Genomic DNA, 25,151 nt, shown 5'->3' with positions numbered 1-25,151 from the left:
ACGGCAGGGCCCTCTGTGACTCGAACCTGTGGGTAAGGACCCCCCCCCCCCCGCTTTTGTTTCCTTAACGGGAACACGGGAAGAAGGCACATTCGCTGGGGCTTTCCGGGTCTCCCAGCCCCCGGTATCCCTCGGCGGGGCTCGGGGCCCCGGAGGGAGCGGCCGGGCAGCCTAGGACAGCGTGGAAGGCAGGCCAAGGGCACCGGGCCCAGAGCAGCCCTGACGTCCCCGGCCTGGCCGCCCCGCGTGCCCGGGAGGGGTGTGGGGAGGCGGGCGGGCGGAGGGAGGCTGTGTGCCGACTCAGTTTCGGGAAGCGTGCTGATCTGGCTGCAGAGCTGGTCACAACCTCCCTTCGATGAATCTTCCGGCCCCACTTAGCATGACAGCGGTGAGGAAACTCGCTATTGACGTCTCGGTGTCACAGCCCCCCCGGCCAGATGGGACAGGTAAGAGGGGCTGGTGGTGATCGAGGCTCTCCCGTCAGTCAGGCCGTCTGCTTCTGCGAAGCCTTTAAAATAAAATGAGCTTAACGAGCCGGGCCCCAGCTACGTCGGGCTGATGTTCGCGCAGGACGAGCTGGCTACGAACTGCAAGAATCTTCGCTCGATTTTATGGCCGGGGGCAGGGGGCAGGGGGCAGGGGGCAGGGGGGCAGGGGGCAGGGGGCTGAACGAGCGACAGGAAAGCGAACAGACTAAAAATACTTCGCCCACAAGACGTCTTGTGGAAATTTTATTATATAGAGTGTAAAATGAATTGTCAGTCAAATAAAAAGAACGCTTTTTTTTTAAACAACATGCATAACATTTTCCAATTGCCTTTTTTTTAATAGTTAGACATTTCAAGCATTATAAGGAAAATAAGGAGAAAAAAAGAGACTGTAACGTCGGTACATTTCAAACGGAATGTCCCTCAGATCAATGAAAAATGCAAGGAAAAACAGCTTCGATTCCGTTTTTCTTTCCTTTAAAAATACATGTTATCTGTACAAGATACACTACGGTAAACGTCGGAGATCATATTATCCCTTTTATTAAATCAAAATCATTTAATTCATATTGTGGTTAATACTAGATTTATTTATTCGTCTAGTTAATTTGACAAATACTAAGAAAATATCTCAAAGGACAAAGGAAGGAAACACCTTGGAATTAAAAAAATAGTTACTACATTTTTACGCGGTTTAATGTGCCACAGTGTTTGTTAAAAGTTATATCGGATTTCTTTTTAATATTAAAAATAACAGTATTTATATTTCTGAGAGAAGAGAGAAAGGTTTTTCGTTTTGTTTTTAAAACCAGCTTGGAGGTCTTAGATACACAGTTGCAAATGGTAATGGAGACACGAAAAAAAAACGTATGCTAAACACAAGAACATTTTATATTACCCCTTTAGCACTCTAGAAATTATACAAACCCTATAAAATGCCCCCTCCCAATCCCTGTTGGACAGCAATACAATTCTCTGTCTCAATTCAGAATTCACATAATTAATTACAATACATAATAGTTCAGTTTTTTTTAAAAAATGCAGTAAAACCAGACAGCCAAGATACAAGAAATTAGAAGTAAAACATTTAATGAATTTACACATTTAAGAATATTTAAATACTGTTTAAAAATTTTTAAAAGAATTTGTTACATACCACCTAAGATTTCCAAGCCACTTTCTGTCGCAACAGAAAAAAAAAAAAAAAAAAAAAAAACACCAAAAAACTGTAAATAAAAAGACGCGCGACGAAACGAAACGAAACGAAACGAAAACACACCGTGTTGAAATGTCACTGCTCTGAGGCACATTCTGGTGCCTGAATCTGTAGGCACTGCTCCAAAAAGAATCCCAGAGCTTACACGTTTGAAATAACAAACAAGAACAATGAAACAGAAATTATCAGCCGTTTTTAGTAACGAATTTTTCCCGATTTTTAGAAAAGTCCTGTTAATCTAAATATAGTGTTTCACAGAACAAAACAAAAGTTCTTCATCAAAAGGTTTGCAAATCTATAAACCTCTGTTACAAACGGGTTTTCGCTCACAACGATTTCGGGGAGAAGAGCACTGGGGGCCGCCGTCCTACTGCTCCTGGGGAAGGAAGGGGACAGAAGTTAGTCTGTGAGGCCACCTCTCATGTCCTCGTCTCTGTCGGCAGGGGGTGACAGGTCACCCTCCCCCCTCCGGCCCCTCAACAGGCGTGGACACACACACACACACGAGCCAATGTCTCCGCGCCACGGGACCTGGCCCAGACAAACCCTCTCCTGAACAGGAGGTCCTGGGTGGCTCTCCAAGCAAGGGACACCGCGGTGTGGGGCAGGGGAGCGGGCGCGAGAGAGCTGTCCTCGGCCACCCGTCAGCCCCGTCCCCTGTCTCCGCGGGGCCCCGGGCACAGAGGGCCAATTTTGGCGGTGAGATGACCGGCGAGCTTTGGGCCCGGGGCCTGTGGTGACCGACACGCCGTCCACAGGGACCTGGCTGGCGTCGGGTCACCTGAAAAATGCTCTGTGGGAGGATCTCGCCACGTTCCCTACGTTAATAAGAAACCGGCTTCTGGCTTCTGACCGGACGAGAGCCGAGCGGGTTTCCGCGCGGGATGAAGGCCGGGCGCCCTGCCCTGTCGGGCCCGCAGACGCTGCGGACTCACCCTCCTGTCGCCCGCCCCTCACCGCTGGCCGGGGCCAAGGGTGACAGTGAGGCCACGCTGCCCTCTTCAAGGACCGTGACCCCCACGGTCCCTACCGTGACGCCAAGCCCGCCTCGGGTCCTCCGTCTGGGCGCACTCCCCGACAGCCGGGGAAGCTGAGTGCCACTCGGCACCGGGCGTGAGGCGCCTTCCTCCCAGGGGCTGCCCAGCCAATCCCTCCCCCGCTTGCCCCAAACCCGCTCTCTCCGGGGCGAGGAGGGGGCCGGCGTGGCCGTGGCCGGGTGCACACCCAGGCTCCGGGGAAAGGGGCTGGGGGCCGGGCCTGCTGGCCGGCGACGCACCTGGCTGTGGGCCTGAGCCTGTCCTAACGTCTGCCCGTAGAACGCGACCTGCTGTCTGTAATATTCGGCCCAGGCCATCGTGTAGTCCGGCGGGGAGCTGGCCGGAGGGGCAGCGCTGGCGGCGTGACCTGACCGACAGAGGAGAGGACAGGGGTTACCGGGGGCGGACACGTGGCGGGGGGAGGTCGGGGACACTGCCAGCTTGGAGGGGTCCCTTCCCAAAGGCTCGGGGGCGGCCGGAACAGGCGCTGGACGTCAGCAGGGCCGGGGCCGGGGTGGTCGGGCGCGGCCCGCGTGCCTGCCGCAAGAAGGTGCCATTAGCCTCGTGCTCCTGGCCCTGCTCCGCCCCTACGGGACCCTCTTGTCTGTCTTCTCTCTTCTCTGCACCTGTCTGCCTGCCCCGTCGGCTGCCAGTGCCAGAGAGAGAGACAGAGAGAGACAGAGAGAGACAGAGGGGGGGAGAGAGAGAGAGAGAGAGAGAGAGAGAGAGAGAGAGAGAGAGAGAGAGAGAGAGGCGGGAAGAGGGAAAAGAGTGTAAGTACCTGGCTTGGGTGTGGGCTGCACCTGTGCGGAGGGGCCTATCCCACCAGGGCTGGAAACACAGGCCCACGTATGTCTGGGAGTCTAGACTCGGGAGGTCTGGGGAAGACGGGGCATCTGGCCTGTCAGCAGGTGCTTGGGGTGCCGATAACCTCCCTGACCCCCATCGAAGTCCCTGGAAGGGCTGTCCACCTGGTGATGATCCCAAACACCAGGGCGAACATCTCCTCAGCGGCCTCTGACCTGAGCCGCTCCAACCAGCAGGTGACACCCTTCGAAATCAAGGCACGTGAGCCGTCTTCCCCGACAGCCACTGTGGCTCGGCAGTTTCGCAAACACATACAGAGGATGTCGCACGAATTTTCAATGAGTTATTTGGGGGCTTTTCTGGTTGCTGTTCCCAAATCTCTTCCTTCTCTCGTTAAAAAGATGGGTTTTGTTTCTGGCACAGCTAAGAAAATGAGCTTCCTCGAGGCGGGAGGCCAGCACCTCAACACCCCCTCCAATTTTAGACTCCCGCCCTGAGTTTTGTTCTTCCTCTTCCCCACCCGGAAACGACCAGAAAAAGCCGGTCGCGGAAGAGGACGCCTGGCTGGTCTGAGTCCTGGCCAAGTGGTTCTAAAGGGGGCGGCCGAGGCAGGGAGAGCCGGCCCTGAGCTGTCCTCAGGCCCTGTGGCATCCAGAAGGGGTTGGGGGGCGGGGGGGACGTCTCCTCTGACAGACACACAGGGACCCGGGGAGACAAAGGCAGGACTGAGATCGAGTCACACAGGGAAAGCGTTGAAGAACAAAGGTGACGGGGAGGCAGGGCCGACGAAGCCTAAGGCGTGGGGCCTCTGGGCCCAGGGCTCTGCTTGCTCGGAAGGCCGCCGCACTCACTCTGTTTTTTGTAATAGTCTTCCCAGGCCTTGCTGTAGTCGGGCTGGCTGCTCTGCGGCTGGCTCTGCTGGCCTGTGCGGAGAACACAAAGGGTCAGGCCCCCGGCGCCGGGCCCGGCTCTGTGGCTCCAGGCCCCGTGGCCCGGGAAGGCGGCAGCAGGCTGGCCGCGGGGACAGGCCGACGGGCCAGACGGGTGCGACTACGGTCCCCGTAAGGGTGGGGCCGGGCGGGACGGCTGTCCCCCCCCACCGCGACTGGCGGGACCGGCCTGGACCCTTCGGGCGGAGATCCGAGCCGCAGGGAGCCCCGGGGCCGGGGCGACTGTGTCTGAGGCTCCCCGGATCGGCCGTCAAACGGGACAGAAGATCCAAGTGGTGCTGCCCGCACCCTTCCCCTGGCCCTTCTGTTCGAGAATTGGCGGCTTTCACCCTGGACGAGCAGAGTACAGGGAAAACGGCCCAGAGACCGCCGCGGTGAGGACGGGAAGACGAGGGCCACACGGCAGAAGGGCCGCGGGCCACCCCGTGCGCCTGATCCCAATCTGGCTTCGCGCCTTTCCGGGACAGGAGCGGAGCGGGAGAGGAGGCGCGTGGGGTCGCGTCCAGTGCACCCCCCGGGGTGTGTGCTCTGTGTGGTGCGGGCCGCGAGGGCTGGGCTGCGGAACAGGGTGGCAGCGGCCAGCCCCGGGCGTGGAGGGACGAGAAGCCTGGAGCGGGGCGACAAGTCGGGGCCTTCCTTTCTGCCGAGGTCAGGGCTGGCTTTCGCGTCACCTGCTAAGACCCCTGAAGCGTCCTGTTTTCTGTCACCATTGCAGTTGGCGGCCGGCAGGCAGCACGTGCTATGGTGCCCACGTTCACGGCAAAGTGTCTTCCCCTCGAGTTAATTTACTGCATCTGAGGAGGGGGGGGGGGGGGGGGGGGGGGGGCGGGGCAGTCTGTGTGTGGGGCTCGGGAAGAAGTGAGGTGGGGGGAACGGAGGGGAGAAGACCACCCCCATCCTCCCGGTGGGGCAGGAAGGGACTCCGGACGAGGCTGGGATTGGAATGAGGCAGTTTCGGAGGCCGGGGCGGGGGGGGGGGGGGGGGGGGCGGCACCAAGGGCTCCTCCGTCAGACCCAGAGGGCTGGCAACGGCGAAGGCTGGGAACGGCGGCAGGAAGCCAGGCCCCGACGGTGCTTTCTGGGACCCGTCCCGCGTGCCTCTGCCAAGCCCTCCTGGCCAACCTGGGCCGAGGCGGGCGGCCGGGCTGGGCCTCCGCGGAACCGTGGCCCCAGGGTCAGCTCCCCTCCGGAGGGACGCCATGGCCCCTGTCACTTGCCCCAAGTCTAGGACTTTCTCAGAGTCTCGGTCCTCGACGCTGGGGCAAATGTGAACCCGACCCGGGTCACCTCCTGTCCTGAGGGCCCTAAAGCTGACCGGCACAGAAGGAAAGAAAACGGGAAGAGGCTCTGGGACAAAACGGGCGCCGTGAAACCCGGGCCCGGCGGACACCAGGCGGGGCGCACGAGTCGGCGGGACAATTCTCGACGGTATCCCGTGCGTTTGAGACGCCTCACAAATACCGCGGAAGAAAAGGAACGACAGAAGGCAAGCGTGCCATCTCAGACCTCCCGGGTACGGGGGGAATGCAGTCTAAACCCTTCGTGCCACAGACGACCAGACGGGGGCCCAGAGAAGGGGACCGTGCGGAGGGCCGCCCCGAGTCGGCTTCCACGCGGGCTTGTCCAGCCGCGCCCGGGGGGGCGGGAGGGGAGCCCAGAACGCGGGCTCGGGCCCTCGGGGGCAGAGCCGCAAGGACCTCGTGCAGACAGATCACAGGACCCTTTCCAAACACAGGCGGCCGCTTCAGAGGGCCCCCACATCTGAGGGTGAGCTTTTTGTCTCGTTCTTGTTTTCGAAGGCTGTACCAGCAATAAAGCTCGGGAGCGACTCAGGAGGCCACGTGGGGGCCGGAGGGCGGGCTGCGGGGGCCCCTCTCTTACAACCAGCTGTCGGGAGAGGCATCACCCGGCACGGCACGGCTCATCCTCCGGCAAGTCCAGGAGGTAGAAAGAACAGCCTTTCTAAGACCGCGCTGGAGACGAGGAGGGGAGATGGTCACCGTGGGGAGCCACGGTGGGGAGTGGGCGGGGAGCCCCGAAAGCGGGCACAGCCTGGGGGAGAAAGGAGGGCAGGGCCAGGCCCAACCCCTAGGCCTTCCTGCCCGGCGGTGGGAGCAGAGCGGACAGGAGTGCGGCCCTGAGAAGGACAGAGCGGAAGGGAAAGGCAGCCCCGAGAGGTGGACGGGAGGGAGCCGGCCGCTCAGCCGGGCAGCCGCCGAGACCCACATACACTCCGTCTCCGCAGGGCCTGCCGGCGGCTCCCCAGCCCGCGTGTCAGACACAGCAGGCCCTCGGCCTCCGCGCGGCGCGCACGGTCCCGCCTCCTCCCGAGTCACTTACTTGGGACCTGCTGGGTGGGCTGTTGCCACGCCTGGTAGGTGCTGCCCCATCCCTGGGTCAGGAAGGCCGGAGGACCGCTGGGAAGACGAGAGGGTCATTCGTCCCAGAGCAGGTCACACCCCCTCCTCCTGGCCTGGGGCCCCCTCCCGCCACGCCGGCCTCGCCCTCGCCCTTCGCTGCTCCCCCGCCCCCTACCGGCAGTGGCCGGGGCCCCAGTGCCACCCGTCCCGACGGAGCGAGAAGTCACCCACCTCACAGGGGTGCTGGGGGGGTTTCCGTTCACCTTAGCAGCGATGCTGGGGAAGCAGGCCGAGCTCCTCGGAGGAAAAGCACTGCAAGAAAGTGAAGAATCAATGAACACAGTGCCTGAGGGCCTGGGCCGGGAGGCCCTCCGCCTCCAGGAAGGCCTCCGGGAAGGCTCTCACCCCGGGACCGCTCAGCGGGCTACGAACAGGCTAGACACAGAGGGGCCAGCGGACAGGGCCAAAGGGATGGGACCTGCCCACGCCCAGAACTTCAGGCTATTGGCTGGCCCTCCCTGGAAGCAGCTGGAAAGAGAGAGCCTCTCGAGGCAGAGACCGAGGTGAGACTCACTGTTGATGAGGCGCCGTGGGCGGCTGGCTGAACGGGCTCTGTCCGAAGGCTCCGGGTGCTCCCAGACTGGTCCCCTGTCATGGGCACAGAGGGAGCTCTCACTGCCTGCGGGCCGCACCTCCGCCCTCCGCCCAGGCCCACCCCGAGGCAAACTACCGCTTTCGGGGAGACAGAGCCGAGGGAGGCCAAGACACCCTATGACGCTCACTAGCCTTGCTTCCCCACGGTGGACTTTTTCTGCAGAAACGGCTTCTGCCCCGTGGAGTGACCGATACCACACGCAGCCAACGCTGGCACCACCACAACGGCCCTAGCGTGTCACCCTGGGGGTCGGGACCAACCTGCTCGACTCTCCCGTCAATTTGGGCCCATGGCTCTTTCTGCCATTCTATGTCCCCTTTGAGGTGAGCAGTGGCCAATCTGTCCTCCATCAACACTCCCTTTCTTTATCTGCTTTGAGGCGCCTGAAACTAAAGCCAGAGTCAATGAACGCTGCAGGGCCGGCCGCCAGGGCCAGGCCCGCGGGAGTCGGGGCAGCGCCGGGGGGAAGGCTGCTGCCCGGGCTGCTCATCTAAGCCTGTGGGGCGCACGGCTCTGGGCCTGAGCTGCTCAGCTGTGGGGGCCTTGGGGAGACCTGCCAGAGGGCTTCCTTCCTCGCCTGGCACCCCTCCCCCCCCCCTGCCCCGGGCCCCGACCCTCCCGCCCCCCCCCCGTGGCAAAGCGGGAGGGGTGGCCCTCACGGCACGCGAGGGCCGGAAAGCACAGGAAGTACGAGCTTCTGGGGGAGGACAGGCACCCGGGACACCCCAAAAGGAAACCCGGCTCTCGTCACGCCAGGTAGGGAGAACCCTGTACGTACACCGACTTTCTCATCTATGAGATGTCTGGCCACCTCGATCTGCTGAGGGACGCCCCTGATGGTGAATACTCGCAGGCTGGGGTCGGTGCTGGGGGGGGGGTTCCGCTGGAGCTCCACATGCGCTCCCGACTGCTGATTTATGCTTTTGATGTTCTCACCTCCTGCGGGCAGGTGGACACGAGACACAAGGATAAGCGGCAGTGGGGGCAGAGCCGGACATTCTGGAGGATTCCGCCGTGGAGAGGAGGGAAGGGCGGGGCCCGCGCCCCAGCCCTCGCCCGGGAGAGAAGTGCCCTCGGTTTACTCCGAACCGGTTCTGAACACCAGGGCCCTCTCGTCTGCAAAACCGGACTCGTGAGCGAAGCTGGTCCTTCCCTCCGAGCCAGGCTGAAGCAGACACCGCGGGGCGCCCGGATGCACTCGAGGGAGCTCGGCCCTCCCAGGCCCAGGGAAGGCACCCCATCCTCCTCGTACAATGGGGGCCCCCTGAGCCCCGGCGTGGGCCGCCTCGCTCAGTTCTCCCCCCTCCACAGGGCCAACAGACGGCCTCCGGCTCCAACAATGCCTGGAGCCCACTCGGGCGTCCAACGTCCCATCTTGTCACTGCTCGGGTCCCTGCCTCCTCCGTGGGCGGGGGTGGCGGGGGGGGCAGGTCTAGACAGAGAAGCAGCCGAGATGGGGGTCACAGGGGCCTGGGTGGAGCGAGGTAATGAAAATTTAGTTGGACTCTTTGAAAAACCCGTGAGAGTTCCAGTCTCTTAATGAGATTTGCGTAACAAAGGCTCCAGCAGTGTCACAATGGTGTGATTCTTCTTTAGAAATTTCACAGAACTTACAGATCGGTCCTGCTCCATTGGGGGGGTGGGGGGGGCGCGCGCAGAGTATGAGGAAACTTGGGAGCAGAGTTTTGCGAATATTAGAGAAAGACAGTCTGTGGAAAATCTGGCGCAGGAGACCAGAGAGCCCCAAGTGATGAAAAGCAAAGACCGAAGGCTAGTCTGTGTCGCTCCACCCGGCCCGGAGTCAAAACCAACCTCAGATGACATCTGTCATTTCATGGTAACACGTCCACCATCCTTCCTGAGCTACAACCGGCCCCCTAGCCCGCTGCTGGGGCAAGTAGACAAGGAGGGGTTGCCAAGAGCAGGCCCAGCCTGTGTCTTATCTCGTCCTCGACGGGACGCTGTGGGGCCAGGAAGCAAAGACGGAGCCGGGGTCCCACCAGGCTTCCTGAAGGCGGGCACCACAGGAAGGAAACCAGGAGGCTGATGGCCTTCGGAGAGAGGGCCTGGTGCAGATCGGCTGGTGCCTATGTCAGTTTAGTTGAGGGTGGGCTTCAATTTAAAAGCAAATGAAAAAGCACTCCGCAGACTGACGGGTCGGGACGTGCACGTGAAGTTCTGCTACAGCTCCAGAAAAGCGTCCCTGCGTTTTCCCCCTCGAGCAAAGGGCACTGACCGACGTGGAAGTCACAGCAAGCCTGCCCACAGCGGCTCCCCCGGCCCCCGGGTAGAAGCGAGCCCCTCCCAGCCCCAGAACTGCCGCCCCCCGCTCCCAGGTCGTGAATTTATTTTCTCTGCACCATGACACGTGAACAGCTTTGCCAGTCCTGGGCAAAGTGTCTCTGGGGCGCAACAAAGAGAAGAACGGGCCGAGGCCCTGAGTCCCCCCCCAGACGCCGCGGGGTTCTCGGGTTCTGGAGGCAAGCGCACAAACCGCGCGTGTGTCTGAGGCCGAGCCCAGACCGGCTGTCCTCCGCCGGGCCCCAGAGCAGCGGCCCCGCAGGCCCCGATCCCGGAGGCCCGGGCAGCACGCTCGGAAGGTGAAGAGGCACCACAAAACCGCACGGGGCCGGAAGGAGTTAATTTAAGTTCACCTTCCTTCAAAATGAGGTCACCAGCTTGGCACATGGTGGCTGTCTACAGACGCATTCGGCAGCCTGTCCATTCTTCCACCTGATGGGGGGCAGAAGCGACCCACCAGCGGCCCCCCGGCTGGACGTGAAATCGTAAAGCAATTAATCAAACCTGCTAAAAGGCCCGGCTGACAAGAGCAGGGCTGGCCACACTATCTGTCACCACTGCTGTATTTATCATGGAAATCCAGCAGGGGCCCCGGGAGGCGCAGCGTCTGTCCAAGGGCTGGAGCCGGGGGGGGGGGGGGGGGGAGCTGGGCCTGGCTGCCCGTGGCTCCCTCTCCTGCCTCCCTCACTCACCCTCACCACGCGCCTCTCCGAAGAAGGCGCGCCCCTCACACCCAGCCCCCGTGTGCGGCGTGCGTGGCGGGGAGAGAGACCCTGCTCGCCGAACCCTGGGTTATCGAGGCTGCTGTCGGAGCCCCGGGACACAGGATCGGTCACCGCCTTGCACTGCTGTCACCTTCCTGCGGGAGTCGCCCAGCGGGACTCTGGCGGGGACACACGACGAGGGGCCGTTTGCCCGCACCCAGGTTTCACGGACTCCGGGGAGCGGTCACAGTAAAGGCGGCGAGATTCTGCCGGTCTAGAGGAGACGCACGGTCAAACCTCGCTGACAAAACGGTTCTCAAAAGGCACAGAAACCTAGATCTGATTCTCAACCTACGGGCACCTACTGGTTTTCATCTCGCAGCAGCCAGGCCGATGGTCCGGGGGGGCGGCTCTGACTTAACACAGCATCTGGGCAGCTGATAGTATCCACTAAAAGCTCATCAGCACGTATCCCCTGCCGGGAAATTAAAACGAACCCACGCCGTTCCTGCCACCTCCGAAAGGTAAACAATCTAAGAGACGACGGGAGATAAGCATTTGGCAAGAGCACACACACAAGCGCGTATACACTTCACGGGCAGGGCTAAGCGCAGACTCCAGAAGGTGACCGAGAGGCTCAGGAGGGCGTGCGCAGGCGCACGAGCGCGCGCTAAGGCAGCCTCAGCTCCCCGTTGGAGACGTTCTCGGATCACGCGCCGTGGATCCTTAGCACGTCTCCGACAGGTCAGGGAGGGCTGGTGGTCGCGGACACTGGAGAAACCCTGGGGCGGAGCCTGTCTCTGCGTCCCCCACAGGTTGTCAAACGCGCACGTGCTGCCCCCGGCGAGGCTCCCCCGAGGGCCCACGGACGGTACCCTCACGGAGACACCTTCACCGCCGCAGCGATGTCTGCCTGCTCTTCCCTTGCTCGCAGGGAAGGGTGGAGAGGGGCCACACCAGCCGCCAACGAGGGTTTCTTGCTAACACTCTCTACAAAGCCCAGAAACCACGATCCCGTCAGTTTTCTCTTCCCCTCCGCGGGGTGTCTGCTACTCACGGGAGACGGGCCGAAAAGCCATCGGGTAAAACACCATCCTCCCGCGTGTCCACAGGGCCCAAGTGCCCACGCCCACTAAGGACCGGAAGTGACATGCTTGTCGGACGGCACTCTTCACTTGAGGAACGATCTTAACCGTTCCTCTAAGTTCCTCAGAGGGAAGCGAATCGCCGATCAGTCGATCGGCAAACGCCAAGAGGCCCCTCGCCCACAACCGGCGCCTGCTCTGCTGCCGGTGGGTCTTCCCCGCTGTCTGTTCACACACGGGAGCCAACGACTAGCTCTGCCCGTGTTCGTGAGAAGACCCGACCCGGTCGGGTTCCCGCGGAAGGCAGCAGATGCCCCAGACCCTGCACGTTGGGTCGAGTGCGGCACACAGACCCGCCCGCGCGCTCTGGAGGGACCGTGCGGGACCCGTCTGCTGTCGGAGACCCCGGTGCCTCCTCCTTACCTTTGCCGATGACGAGGCCGCACTTATCCGCCGGCACGGTGTACGTTATCTCCTGGACGCCCCCGGGGGCACCCACGCTCCAGTCGCCACGGCCACGGCCTCGTCCTCTGGCCACCGCGAGGCCTCCGAAGCCGTCTCTTTCCTGGGAGGGAAGCAAAGCTCGAGTGACGATTTCTGCCACTGCCACCGGGACCACTTTTCATCTCCGGGGAGGAGGTGAAGTGACGGGATGGAATCAACGCCACGCATTAGAACCTGAGCACCTTTTCACGTTTCAGATTCTGAAGTGCTCTCTTAAAGCCGGAATTAACACCAATCACAGGCGCGTTCAGGGAGGACGTGTGCAGGCTAACGTGGGCGGCTACATAAACAGCCCTGAACCATCCAACTAAAACAGGCAGTCAGACATAAACTCCGGTGTCTGAGGCCCAGCGCCCCTCTGCTGGGCAGTCTTTGGGACTGGGCCCTACGGTCCAGGTATCAGGAGCCAGTTTTCTCCTCCACGCCGAGGCCGAGGGAACAAGCCACGCGGCTGGGCCCTTGGTTTGGGGGCGGAGCGGCCTCTGACTCCTCACGCTGCGCCCCCAGCAGAGAGCACATCCCTCAGCCAACACCCTAGGCCAACACCCAGCAGAAGGTTCCTTTCCTTCGGGGGCAGCCAATCTCATCGGAGGTCCTGGTCCTCTGAGTCACTCTGGAGCTGCGGCATTTAAAATCTTCTCTATCTGGTTTGGTTTTTTAACGTTCATTTTTGAGAGACAGAGAGGGAGAGAGTGAGCGAGCAAGCGGGGGAGGGGGAGAGAGGGAGACACAGGATCCAAAGCAGGCTCCAGGCTCTGAGCTGTCAGCACAGAACCCCACGCGGGGCTCGAACCCACGAACCATGAGGTCACGACCTGAGCTGAAGTCGGGGGCTTAACCGACTGAGCCAGCCAGGCGCCCCCTCATCTTCTTTATCTGTTGAGGGCAAACCTGGTCCAGCTGAGAGCTCCTTCACGGAAGGGAGAAGCTGAACAGATGTTCAACACAGCGGACAAACGTTCGGCAAGACCTGCCTCTGCTGACAAAGAGTAAACGGAGCATTCACCCAGAATCTAAACCAGCAGAAAGCGGAGATGATTGGAGTGCCTTTTTCCCTGCGCTCGGCTATTACGAGTCGCAAACAGTGAGTAAACGTGGCGATTTTAGGGACGGACGTTAAACGCGTGCCCGCTCGCACACACACGCGCGTGCACACACACACAGAGCCAACTCCCCGGCAGGTATCAGATTCTCGGAGGTGCCGCTTGTGCCTCCGCAGCTCCGGGTCCGTAGACGCTTCTCTGCTAAAAAGGATGCTGGGCTCACGGAGGGATTCTCTTCTGAGATCATCTGATCCTAAGAATCGCCCATAACTCCAGAGGAAGCCCAAGCCCCTCTCCGAGGTGTGCTGACTCGGGGAGTCTGGGGAGGGGGCTATAAACCCGTAACTTCAGCACGGACGCTTGACGGCTTGGGGGACCCCGTGGGCGGCACGGCCCGACGCGCACCCCTCGGTCTGCGGGGGAGAGGACGCGGCCCAGGGAGATGCGGGGACCGGTCCCAGCTCGCGCGGCTCACAGCAGAGCTGGGCTGTGGTGTCCCATCCCATGCCTCTCTCTTCAGCTCTAGGTGTTTTGAAATTTCCCTCAGGGGACATGCCGACCGACCCAGCTCGGCCACAGCGACTCCCAGGGCACTTCACAACCGGGGCGCGGGTGGAGATGTTAACGGTGTCACACACGCCTGCTCACGTCCCCGAGACAGAGATGTGTGCGGAATCCAGGGCCTGAAGGCAGCCCGAAGACCTGGGGGGTCCTGAAGTGCTTTCTGAAGCGAAGATGGGAGTTCGCCGAATAGTCCTGTGCCCAGTGCACCCGATGGCTGGAAACCTGGCGACCTGCACTGTACTTCTCGAGATAGTTCCCACAGCCAGGAACTTACCAAATGAACAAAAGCTAGATCCTGGGACAATAAAGTCAGGAGAGCGAGAAGCTAGCACCAAAAAAAACGGGAAGGCAGGAAAAGGGCAGAGGCAGAGGGGCTGCCGGCTGTGCCCCCAGAGGCAGGCAACCGACAAGAGACCTGGGTTCCAGAATGTGACCGAGAGGGCGCGACTGCTCTGCGGTGCTGTCCCGAGACCCTGGCTGGCACTATCAGCTTTTGCAGGGGACATGTCCCAACTCCAGAGAGCCGGACTCACCTGGGCTGTAAGAATAAGCTCGTTGATGACGTGTGCTGCGTGCTGACACCGATCTGGGGGCCCCATGACTTGTGCGGCTCTCTCCGGACTAACACCATCGTCTGCCGAACAAAGGGAGAGACTGGGTTAGAAAAAGCCCAAATGTAACTTGGAAACAAAGGTCAGTCTGACTTGCGATCGATATTCCTACCAGATGCGCAGAGAAACGTATGTGTCTACCTCTTTTTACACCGTCTATGCCAACACTCACTTCTCATGCAATTCTAGCCATTTTATTATTATTTTTAATCTTTTTATTTATTTGTGAGAGCGAGTGGGGGTGGGGCAGAGAGAGGGAGGGAGATGAGAATCTGAAGCAGGCTCTGTGCTGTCAGTGCAAAGCCCAATACGGGGCTCGAACCCACAAACCGTGAGATCATGACCAGAGCCGAAGGTGGACACTCAACGGACTGAGCCACCCAGGCGCCCCAAGCTATAGCCATTTTAAAAAGATATCATTACAGAAACAAAAAGCAGTTAACGCGGAAGAAAGCAGAGTTGAGGTATGGCAATGTTTCCAAAAATCAGCACACTGCAATGTTTTCCCATCTTCAGGGAAATTAAGACAATGTAAATAATTTTGCTCCTGAAGGCAAATCTACAACATTTAAGGAACTGTCTGTCCTTCGTTTTAAGATATTAGTCCTTTTCCAAATGGTTTTACCTTTAAATGATGAAGTCAAAAATAACAGATTTTTTTTTTTTTTTGAAGGCTTTACTTGACCAAATGGCAAGTTGGAAACGCCATGAGGGCCCAGAGAAAGCTGGACTGGTATTTTGGTAATAGAATAGGGGAGGGGGGCACGGAGAGAACACACGCATGAGCTAAGTACAGAGTCCTTGTCTCGTTAAGCGCGTTTATAATGCTTCGCGGCACTAAGGGTTTTTGAGAGTCATCAAAACCAACCTGGCTTGAACTGAATCCTCACCCCGGCATCATTCTGAATCTTTTTGATCATCTCCCCATTTCTTCCTATTACAATCCCAACAGCAAACCTCGGCACAGACACCTGCGAGCACAGGGAAACAGAACCTGATCAGCGCTGTCTGCAAATCGGTTGTTTCTTAAAGGGCACATTAAAAAAGGAAAAAAGACAAAGAAAAGAAAGAACAGACAACTTGATTTTGACTGTAGTGCCTTCCTGGAAATGATATAATGCAGCACGTTTCTCCCTCTTAGGAAAAGGAAAAATACCATGGTTGACGATGGCATTCCTGCCTCTTAAGTATATTCGATCGAAATAGTTACGAAAATGAAGCAAAGCAAGATAAACCTTATCAAAAAACAGGTTAAAAATGGCAACCTTATCTTCCCAATTCTCTGAAATAAGCACAAATGTACCGTGCACAATGATTATACTAACGGTCCGTGAAACGTTTTCCCAGCCCTTCATTCTTTTGTCCGGTGAAATATACAGAACACAGTCTTTATCATCGTAACCATTCCTAAGTATACAGTTCAGCGGCATTAAACACTTGCAACGTTACGCACCCATCACCGGTCTCTATATCCCCCAAACCTTTTCATCGCTGGCCCCCAGAACACCGTATTCTATTGAACGGAGACTCCTTCCGTCAGCCCTGGTCACCTCTCCTCTCCATTCTGTCTCTATGCACTCGCCCATTCTAGGCACCTCGCGTAAGCGGAATCACACGGTATTCATCCTTTTGTATCTGGCTTATCCTACTAAGCATGACGTTTGCAAGGTCCACCCACGGGGCTGTGGATCTCAAGATTTCATTCGAAAGGAAAGCTTCTCATCCCGTTCTTCCAAGCCAGGCTACATCACGACGCAGAGCACTGAGAAAATCTGGGCTCTGGTCCTCACCTGGGCAGCAGGAACACCTCACAACCCAGAGGAATGGCCCATTTCCCTGCAATGCAGGACGGCTGCTATGCCCCCCACCGCCTGGCTCCTCCCCCTACGGCTGGGTCCTTCCTCACACCCGCCCCCGGCTGCCAAGGTGAGATCAAAGCGTGGCCTACGATCTGAAAGCTGGGCCCAAAGCTAGGCCCGTCTGCCTGGGAACTAACTAACCAGCCGGCCGGTCAAGCATACCTCTATGCTGCCTCCTCCCACGCGGGCGTTGAAGTCACCGCGGACGCCTCGGAAGTCAGCTTGGTCCTTCTCCCGGATGATCTCCAATACCATTTCTCTTGCTTGCTGCGTAAACACAGAGCAAAGGCATTACGGAAAACAAAACCCTAAGGAAAGACACGACACCAGGGGAAATTTCAAGATCAGACCCTGTTAAGTTGGGCGGAAAGACTCAGAAGGCGCTTGCTTGGCCGTGGGACAGCTCCCTTCTTGCATTACAACAACACGAGACAGGGGAAGGCTAGTGAGGGTCACACCGATCAGATCGTAGGTGATGTGTTCCTTACGTTGCCCAAGATCCCCACACGGACCAGGGCCCACCCTCTTTTAAGCCACAGTCGGATCAGCACATTTGTGCTGGGTCGGAGCTTAAGACGGCCCTGAGGCATTTTGGCACGCTGTCTCTTTCGGAGAGCCCTGAGGGCAGGTTCCACGGAAGAGAAGGCATTACAAGACACCCCATCACAGAGGAGCAACAGGGACACAAAGGGAAAAGGCCAGCCCAGGGAGCCCGGAAAGACCTGCTAGTACCCAGAGATCAAATACCCCAAATACAGGCAAGACTGCCTCCCAGGCCTGGCAATCCTGGAGGCACGTCCTTCCTCTCCCCACAAACGCACTGAAGCCCAGCCGGCCCCACGGGAATCTGCCCTAAGCACCAGCCGTGCAGAACAGCTCAAGGTCATGCGGGAGCCCACACTGCACCCTGGTTCTGGTAAACCCAAACCAAACCAGAAAGTCCCCAAAATAGCGATTAAAGTCTTCTGACATTTGGAGAAATCGGGAGTACAGACAGGCTGTAAGAGGATGTTAGGGGACTGCTGTTACGTTCTTAGGCCTGGTTTTGCGGAAGTTAGTTCTCAGGAGACGTGTTGCAGGATCTACGGGCGGACAGTCTTGACGCCCGCCACTAACTTACAACTGGCGAGGAAGACGTAAGTGAATAAATAACACACACACACACACACACACACGCACAGACACAAGTGTGGTAAAATGACAGGCCGGATGGGGCTACACAGGTGCTCACTCTTCTCTCTTTTCAACGTGTCTGTAAGCTTGAAGTTTCTCATGATAAAAAGTGGGGGAGGATGTGGGCGCCGGGGTGGCTCAGTCGCTTAAGTGTCCGACTTCGACTCAGGTCATGATCTCGCGGTTCGTGAGTTCCAGCCCCGCGTCGGGCTCCATACTGACGGCTCGGAGCCTGGAGCCTGCTTCGGATTGATTCTGTGTCCCCCTCTCTCTCCGCCCCACCCCTGCTTGTGCTCTGTCTTCTGTGCTCTGTCTCTTTCAAAAATGAGCAAACATTAAAAAAAAAAATAAAACTTTTTTTAAAATGGGGGAGGGGTACCTGGGTGGCTCAGGCAGTTGAGCATACGACTTCAGCTCGGGTCGTGATCTCGAGGCTCATGGGTTCGAGCCCCGCGTCGGGCTCTGTGCTGACAGCTCAGAGCCTGGGGCCTGCTTGGGATTCTGTGTCTCCCTCTCTCTCTGCCCCTCCCCCACTCACACTCCGGCTCTCAAAAATAAATAAGAACATTAAAAAAATTTTTTTCTTAAGTTGGGGACAGAGAGAAAACGAATGAACAATAATTTATACTAAATATAGCAAAGAGACAATTTTCAAATAAAAAAATGCTAAAAACCTGTTGTAGTTATTCTCCTGCAAATTTCTGAAGCGTTAACAGAATAAGCTCTTTGCTCTGGTATTCTTTTCATAAAAGAACCAGAAGTTCCAACGGAGAAGGCAAGCCCACCTGCAAGCAACTGAAGAGGTGAAAAGCCCCGGGAGGAAAGGCCCCTGGGGGACCTGGGCCCACCTGAAGGGTGGAAAGGGCTGTGTCCCTGACTGGAGCCTACGGAAAGAGACCGTTCCAATCACTGGCCCTCAATCCTGTTTTAAAACCATTATTTTACAGGGGCTCCTGAGTGGCTCGGTCGGTTAAGCAACCGACTTCAGCTCAGGTCACGATCCATGGTTTGTGGGTTCAAGCCCCACATCAGGCTCTCTGCTGTCAGCACAGACCCCGCTTCAGATCCTCTGTCTCCCTCTCTCTCTGCCCCTCCCCTGCTCGCGCACACACTCAGGCTCTCTCAAAAATAAATAGGTGAAGGGGCGCCTGGGTGGCGCAGTCGGTGAAGCGTCCGACTTCAGCCAGGTCGCGATCTCGCGGTCCGGGAGTTCGAGCCCCGCGGCGGGCTCTGGGCTGATGGCTCGGAGCCTGGAGCCTGTTTCCGATTCTGTGTCTCCCTCTCTCTCTGCCCCTCCCCCGTTCATGCTCTGTCTCTCTGTCCCAAAAATAAATAAACGTTGAAAAAAAAAAAATTAAAAAAAAAATAAAAAATAAAAAAATAAATAGATGAAGGGGATTAAGAGGCACGAACTTGCAGTTATGAAATAAATAAGTCACGGAGTTGAGTAGTACAGCATAGGGGGTCCAGTCGATAATGCTGTAATAACCCTGTATGGTGACGGTTATGGACGGTAAGCACACTTATATCATAACGTCTACGATTTCACAATATGTCGAGTCGCTATGTTGTACCCCTGAAACTGACCTGGTATCGTGGGTCAACTATAATAAATACGTAAATAAACACGCACACTCGTACGTATAATGCCGGGGGGGGGGGGGGGTGGGAGGGGGAGGGGAGAGAGTCGGGGGAAATATTTTGCCAGAGACTGGTAATATCCACTGGATCAAAGCCCCAAGACACGGACAGAGGAACAGCTGTTGCTGACAGACCAGCTCGCAAGGTGCGTCACCCAGGAGCTCCTCTCAGTGCAGCGAAGGCGAGGCACGCTGCAGCGGGCAGGAAAAGAACCTTCGCATCGCACGGGAACAGACACGTCCCCACGCCCGCAGCCCACTCGCATCCCTGCCGACAGCAAGAGGTGGACGGTGGAGCCGTCCCTTCAGCTCAGGTCATGACGGTTTCCAGCTAAGCCCCTCCCTGCTTTCGGAAACGGGCTGCCCTCTGGGGCTAGGAGCTCAGGGCACAGGACTCTTGCTACGAGGACACACACGTGCCCGTGGGGTGCTCACCTCCTGCCTGAGCCGGAGGCCTTGTGAAAACGGGCCGAGAGAGAACGAGCGAGGAAGAGCCAAACAGAGCCGGCACCCGAGGGGACCCACAGGCCACCACGTGGAAAACTGCATCCGATCGGTGCAACAAAACCATCTTCGTTTATGGGTAAGTGACCCATAACACAGCCACCATCCTCACGGGGCCCCTGGGCTCTCAAATATGGCCAGCGTGAACGAGGAGCTCAATCACTGAATCCGAGTTCATTTAAATGGCCGCCTGTGGCCAGTGGCTCTGGTGTAGGCAGTACAACCCCCGAGCCCTTCCACCATCACACCTGGTTTGGGACGACGGCTGACCTTAAATAAGGGACCATCCAGTTTTCGAACTTCCCGAATGATGTAAAAGCCCTGCACGTCCTACCAGGTGATACCCCCACACCTGGGGCCTGCCCGATTCACGGTGTCTTTCCTACCTGTACTTTGAACGGGTCCCCGGTGATGCGGAGAGGCTTGTCTGCTCCCGTAGGCAACGGGCCGTCCTGGATCATGACCATTTTCACACCGGTCCGCTCCTGTGGGGGCAGCACGCGGTATGGCCCTCACCGCCACGAAGGAGAATGCAGTGCCGCACGAGGAGCAGGGCTGGGCCACGTCCCACCCACCACGAGGCGCTGTCCCCGAGGATGCCGGCATACAGGCCACGCCAGAGAGCCTCCAAGCGCGAGACGGAAAACCGGTTCCCCGAACCCTCCTCCTTTCCTGGTCCCCAGAGGATCCTAGTTCAGTGAGCAACTTTTATGTAGGGCCCCGCGTGGACGTCCTCTCGCTGGGGCTGGTGTGCAGCTCTGAGAAGCGGGTGCGACCGCTTCTCTCGTTCACTGCTGGGCGGGCTCTGACAGCAAGTCGCCGGGACTTCCAGAGCGGGAGGGAGGGAGCAGCAGGCGGGTTCCGGCTTCCAGAGCTCTGGAGCCCACGCACAAGCGTGCCACCTGTCCGGAGCCTGGGCCACGAGAGGGCACCCACGGTGGACCGGGACCCCTGACCTGCCACTTCGAAAGCCCAAAAGTTCGGAAATAAAAGTCTGCTCCTAACTCATTTGGCAGCAAAGCCCAGCCTGAGGTCACGGAAGCCTATTTCTAGACCCTTCCCTCACTGAGCGTGACCGTCATTGTGTTTGGCTATGGAAACAGGCATCGGATTACAGGGTGCGGTCCCGGAACTTGCCGGGGCTGTTCAATTCCGAAACACGTTTGGCTCCCCAGGTCTCTGATGGGGGATCCTGGAACAGAAGTGGCTAACATCCACGGAGCGTCTGCTCAGTAGCAGGCTCTGGGCTGGGGTCTTGAACAAACATAAAATCACGAGTATCATTTCAGCTTCTGGACAACAGTGAGGCAGGCACTTCCCTGCCTTTACGGACGAGGACTCCCGAGTCCTCGAGATACACAGAAACGTATTTGAGATCACACAGGTAACGAGGGGGCGTACGGCTGGCTAAGAGCCCCAGCTCTGGACACAGCCTTTTCATCTGAGATGTGGTCATTTGGTGGTAAAATCCTAGCAGAGCGTCACTGCCCCAAGGCCGTGGTTAAGTTCGGGGAGCTGCAGGACTCGGCATCACGGCGGGCCTCAGGCCTGGCCAGGGTAAATGTTCAGAAAAGCATCTGTCCGGCGATGCTGGAAGGTCTGTTTAAGCGCCGCTGTGCTAAGGGCTCACCTACCTGCAGCTGCTTTATTGTTTCCCCTCCTTTGCCGATGACCAGACCCACTTTAGACGCGGGGATAAGAATTTCCTGGATGGTGCTATTGCCGTCTATGTCGTTATGAAAGCCAGGTCCATTCCGACAGCGATCCACAATCTGCCCCAGGAGCCGTTTGGCTTGTCTTTGGGCGGGAAGAGAATCACAAGAGAAGGAGCATTAAATGAATGCGCTAGGCACCCACGAAGGGGAAACAGCACCGGGGGGAAGAACACGAAGGAGTCAAGGCAGCCCTCCATCCAGCTCCAGCTCCTGCCCCCACAACCCGGGAGGTCTCTGCCATCCGCCACGCCACTGGGCTGGAATTTAAAAGCGACCCACACCACACGCCAGTGTTCCAACACAGCCCCTTCCAGCCTGCCCTCTGCTCGTGCTGCTGTCTGGCAGTCACTTCACACACGTGTCTCGTCTCCTATCAGAAATGTCAGCCGCTATGGGGGCAGAGACCACCTTTGCTCCCTCTGGTCCCCAGTCCGGCATGACGCTTCCCCCAGAGTAGACACTCAGGATGACACTGGTTAAATATGGGCAGGAGAGAGCAGCGAGAGACGAGACGGGAGGAAAGAAAGCAAGGGTTAGTAATCACCATCCGAATTCCCAGACTCCAAAGGTGTTCTCCCTAACCAACCTGCTCTATGACTTTTTTTTTTAATCTTTATTTATTTTTGAGAGAGAGACAGAGTGTGAGCGGGGGAGGGGCAGAGACAGAGGGAGACACAGAATCGGAAGCAGGCTCCAGGATCTGAGCCGTCAGCAGTGCCCGAACGCGTGCCCGAACCACGAGATCGTGACCGGAGCCGAAGTCGGACGCTCGACCGAATGAGCCCCCCGGGCGCCCCATCTACGACTTTTGAGCAAAGGCCGTGAACCGCCAGTTTGGTCTCGAGGGGTGGGAGAGGGAGGAGGCAGGACGCTGGTGCGCCTGTAGAGTCACAAACGCCTGCTCTGAGCTTTTCCGGCTGGATTTTCAGGACCCTGCTTTTCCCTGCGATGCTGTCTGGTGCCGGTTTATCTGGAGGCGGGGGAGGGAAGCCGCAGTGTTCAACCAGTACCACCCAACCCACCGAGGCCACCTGATGGGGCAACTGCCTTTTCTGCACCAGAATCTCCCCTGGCTGGCTTTTGTTTTGTTTTCACTGTTTATTCTCTAAACCACCACGTACAACCTATTTTTTGGTTCCTCCAATAGGGAAGAATTCAGCTACTGCGCAGGCTGGCTGTACTGTCCTGAAGTTACAATCCTGTTACCCCGAAGGCCCGGGGAGAAGAGACGCAGAACGGTTAGAAGAGTAAGGTGGGAAACAGACGTTGCCTCTGGGAGTCCTGAGCCTCTGTGTGCAGAATCGGCCTGCGGGTCTTCTCAGCTTAGCGGCTTTTTAGTATTTTGCTAGTGTGCTAAATTAACCTGTGTTGGAAGAAAAATGCCGTGACTCCAGCAAAGCCATCCCGCGTGCCCTAGAATGCACACCTGCCGGCAATCTTTATTCTGGTTCGCTGCTTGCAATGCGACGGCAGAACAAGAGAATTTAAACTCATCTGGACTCCCGGAGAAATGGAGACGATGAAACAGCCCTGTCTTTTGAGCCAGACATAATCTCGGCACCCCCGTCCCCAAGTGCGACGCCACTCAGCGGATCGAAAAGAGGGAAGCGAGCAGACTGGAAGTTAGTACCTCCCTGTCCCCTAGGAGGCTGTCGGATCGACGAGGCCTGCATCTGATACGAGGCTCGGAGCTCGGGTGGCCCAGGGGCGGCAAGCAACGTCAGGTGGTTGCCAGGGCCCCGAGAGCCAAGATGCCCTCTGATCAGTCCATACAGCCCCCCGAGTGGAGCCACGGCCACCGAGAGTCAATTCGTTTGGTTCGCAAGTGTCGGAAGGGCAGGGGGACCGGCCCAGGCAAAAGACCTGGTGCCGGCACGTCCCCCTGGTTCCCGAAGTGACGGGCTCACGGATGCAGACCTGCTCGGGCAAAGGAGACAGCGCCAAGGAAGAAGGAGGCTGACTAGAGCATTCGGGTGGGGTGAGTGCACGCTCTTAAGGGACCTGGTGTAGGAAGGAGATGTTAGGACAGCCGCCAGAAACTCTGTGGGACTGGACCGAAACGCGCCACCGCGTGCGTTCAACAGGAAACTCCCCTGGCGTGGCAGCCGCCCGGACCCTTCTCCGCAGGAGCGCCTGCTGTCGTGGCCGGGCCGCGGCACAGATCCACCGTGCTCAGCGACAGTTTTGCCCTTCCGTTTCTCCCCACGTGGGGAAGGAAGAAGAAGAGTACAAGGAAAAAGTAAATAAAATAAACTTACTCAATACTTTCTGGGGTTCCGGTAAGTACACAGGGCCTCTCTGGAATCCCAGAACTCTCTATAAGAAGAACCAAGAAGAGGAGGTGTGTTGGTGGGCGCCAGGCCGCTGTGCGCCTTTGCCCCACGTACAGACTGCCTCTCTGGGCTGGCTCCTACGCCGGCCCCACAGAAGCCCGGGTCCCAGAAAAAGACGGTCTGCTTCCGCCCGCGGGCAGAACAGTAAGCTGGGAGTGCCACCCTAGGTTCTCAAAGTCGAAACAAGTTCTGCAGGGGAAGTGGGAGGACATGGCAGAGGTGGCCGAGTGGGCCCTGATGACCAGTCCTGCTTCGTTTCGGACCCGTCTCTGTGCCAAGGAGGGCCTGAGCCCCGTAACCCGCTCTTCCTCAGTTTCTCCGCTCGCAGAGCGGCTTCAGGTCGCCTGTTCCCAAGCGGCCCGGTGGCTCCCTAGCGAGGGACTTAACGGTCTGCACCTCCGGATGATCTCACCGCGACTGCAAAGCTACCCTGAGACGTCGGGGGCATCTCCGTGGAACTAGTTCCGGGCCATGTGACCACACAGGAAGAGCTTGCTTTCCAACACCACACAATGCTTTGCTTTATTCCTAAAAAAAAGCTGCCTCTCAAAATTCTCACTCAAAAAAAAAAAGGACAACTAACACCAATTGCTGCCCTCAGGACACTGTAATATGTATCTTTTCAGTGGATGACACCTTCTCTAGCGCGCTGTCCTCCTCCAAAGCCCCTCCTCCACTATGGAAAGAGAACAAATGCAAATTCGTCGTTAGACCTATTAATAAAAGCGCTTCTTCCGCAATCTGTCTCTCTCCACGTCGCACGGTCGAAACGGACCCAGCTGGGGAGGGTCCTGGACTGCGTTTCACACACGCTCATTTAGCCAGAACCCCCAGCTGGCCAGGGCGGTCCCACTGCAGGGAAGCTGGTGGGCAGACCCCAGGAGTGATCCCAGGGCCCCAGCACTCATCCGGGCCCCGCCGTCTGGCATCACATCCTGGCGCAGAACACAGAGATCCTAGGGCAGCAGGCGTCTGGCGGGGGCCACGAGGAGCCACGGAACTGCGGAGGGCCTCGTGTCTGGGCCTGCTTTTGCCCTGGCTTTTCTGGTTCTCATCTGGGAGTCCGGCTCCGAAAGTACAAGGAAAACAGCAACCCCATATACTTACCAAGGCCCCCAGACTTCTAAGTAACGAGCAAAGGTAATGAACCTGGGAAACTTGGCAAAACACTGATTTCTACCAAACTGAGATCTACGAAAAAAAGCAGCCTTACCTGAAGCAATCTGAATTTTGCAACCAGATTCTGCTTGAATCCGTGAAATCTGCTCACCTCCCCTGCCGATAACTGAAACAAATTGAACAAGGTCAGAACGTGCCCCCGGTTCCATCTTTAGCCACGCATGAATGACTTAATTAACTCAGCAAACATTTACACTTGGCTCGCAGCACTACAAATCAGGGTGGCCTTGGTGAGCCCATGGAAAAAAATCACAGGTGAAACACAGCAGACAAATACAGGGTACTCCAGCTGAACTGTAGAGAGGGGTGCGGTGGGGAGGAGGACAGGGGTGGGGGTGGGAAGGGAGGGACCCACGAATCTCTCTCAGCCTGGAGAGAGACCCACAGCACTTCGGGGCTCTGGGGGACACACTGTGCAAAGCA

At 57.9% G+C, this 25,151-nt stretch overlaps 1 protein-coding gene across 5 annotated transcripts in view; it reads right to left on the bottom strand.

Moving 5' to 3' along the window:
• Nucleotides 1–700: 700 nt before the first annotated feature.
• Nucleotides 701–25,151, bottom strand: part of FUBP3 (far upstream element binding protein 3) — a 51,486-nt gene continuing 27,035 nt past the window's right edge. For 3 of the 5 annotated variants that reach the window (XM_043566595.1, XM_043566596.1, XM_043566599.1), the window contains 15 exons: nt 24,763–24,834; nt 23,475–23,532; nt 21,136–21,298; nt 19,888–19,986; nt 16,326–16,451; nt 15,194–15,296; nt 14,248–14,348; nt 12,027–12,168; nt 8,292–8,452; nt 7,433–7,506; nt 7,090–7,170; nt 6,839–6,915; nt 4,400–4,471; nt 2,981–3,108; nt 701–2,080 (listed from right to left, as the gene is read on the bottom strand). In XM_043566595.1, coding sequence (XP_043422530.1) covers nt 2,072–2,080; nt 2,981–3,108; nt 4,400–4,471; nt 6,839–6,915; nt 7,090–7,170; nt 7,433–7,506; nt 8,292–8,452; nt 12,027–12,168; nt 14,248–14,348; nt 15,194–15,296; nt 16,326–16,451; nt 19,888–19,986; nt 21,136–21,298; nt 23,475–23,532; nt 24,763–24,834 — 1,466 coding nt within the window. In that variant the 3' untranslated portion in view covers nt 701–2,071. The remainder of the gene's footprint in view (nt 2,081–2,980; nt 3,109–4,399; nt 4,472–6,838; nt 6,916–7,089; nt 7,171–7,432; nt 7,507–8,291; nt 8,453–12,026; nt 12,169–14,247; nt 14,349–15,193; nt 15,297–16,325; nt 16,452–19,887; nt 19,987–21,135; nt 21,299–23,474; nt 23,533–24,762; nt 24,835–25,151) is intronic. The other 2 variants (XM_043566597.1, XM_043566598.1) reach the window with 1 other exon arrangement.

Source organism: Prionailurus bengalensis, chromosome D4 (assembly GCF_016509475.1).
Source record: "Prionailurus bengalensis isolate Pbe53 chromosome D4, Fcat_Pben_1.1_paternal_pri, whole genome shotgun sequence".
Taxonomy (NCBI): Eukaryota; Metazoa; Chordata; class Mammalia; order Carnivora; family Felidae; genus Prionailurus; species Prionailurus bengalensis.
The sequence above is the reverse complement of the archived record's forward strand: the minus strand, read 5'-3'. Positions and strand labels throughout refer to the sequence as shown.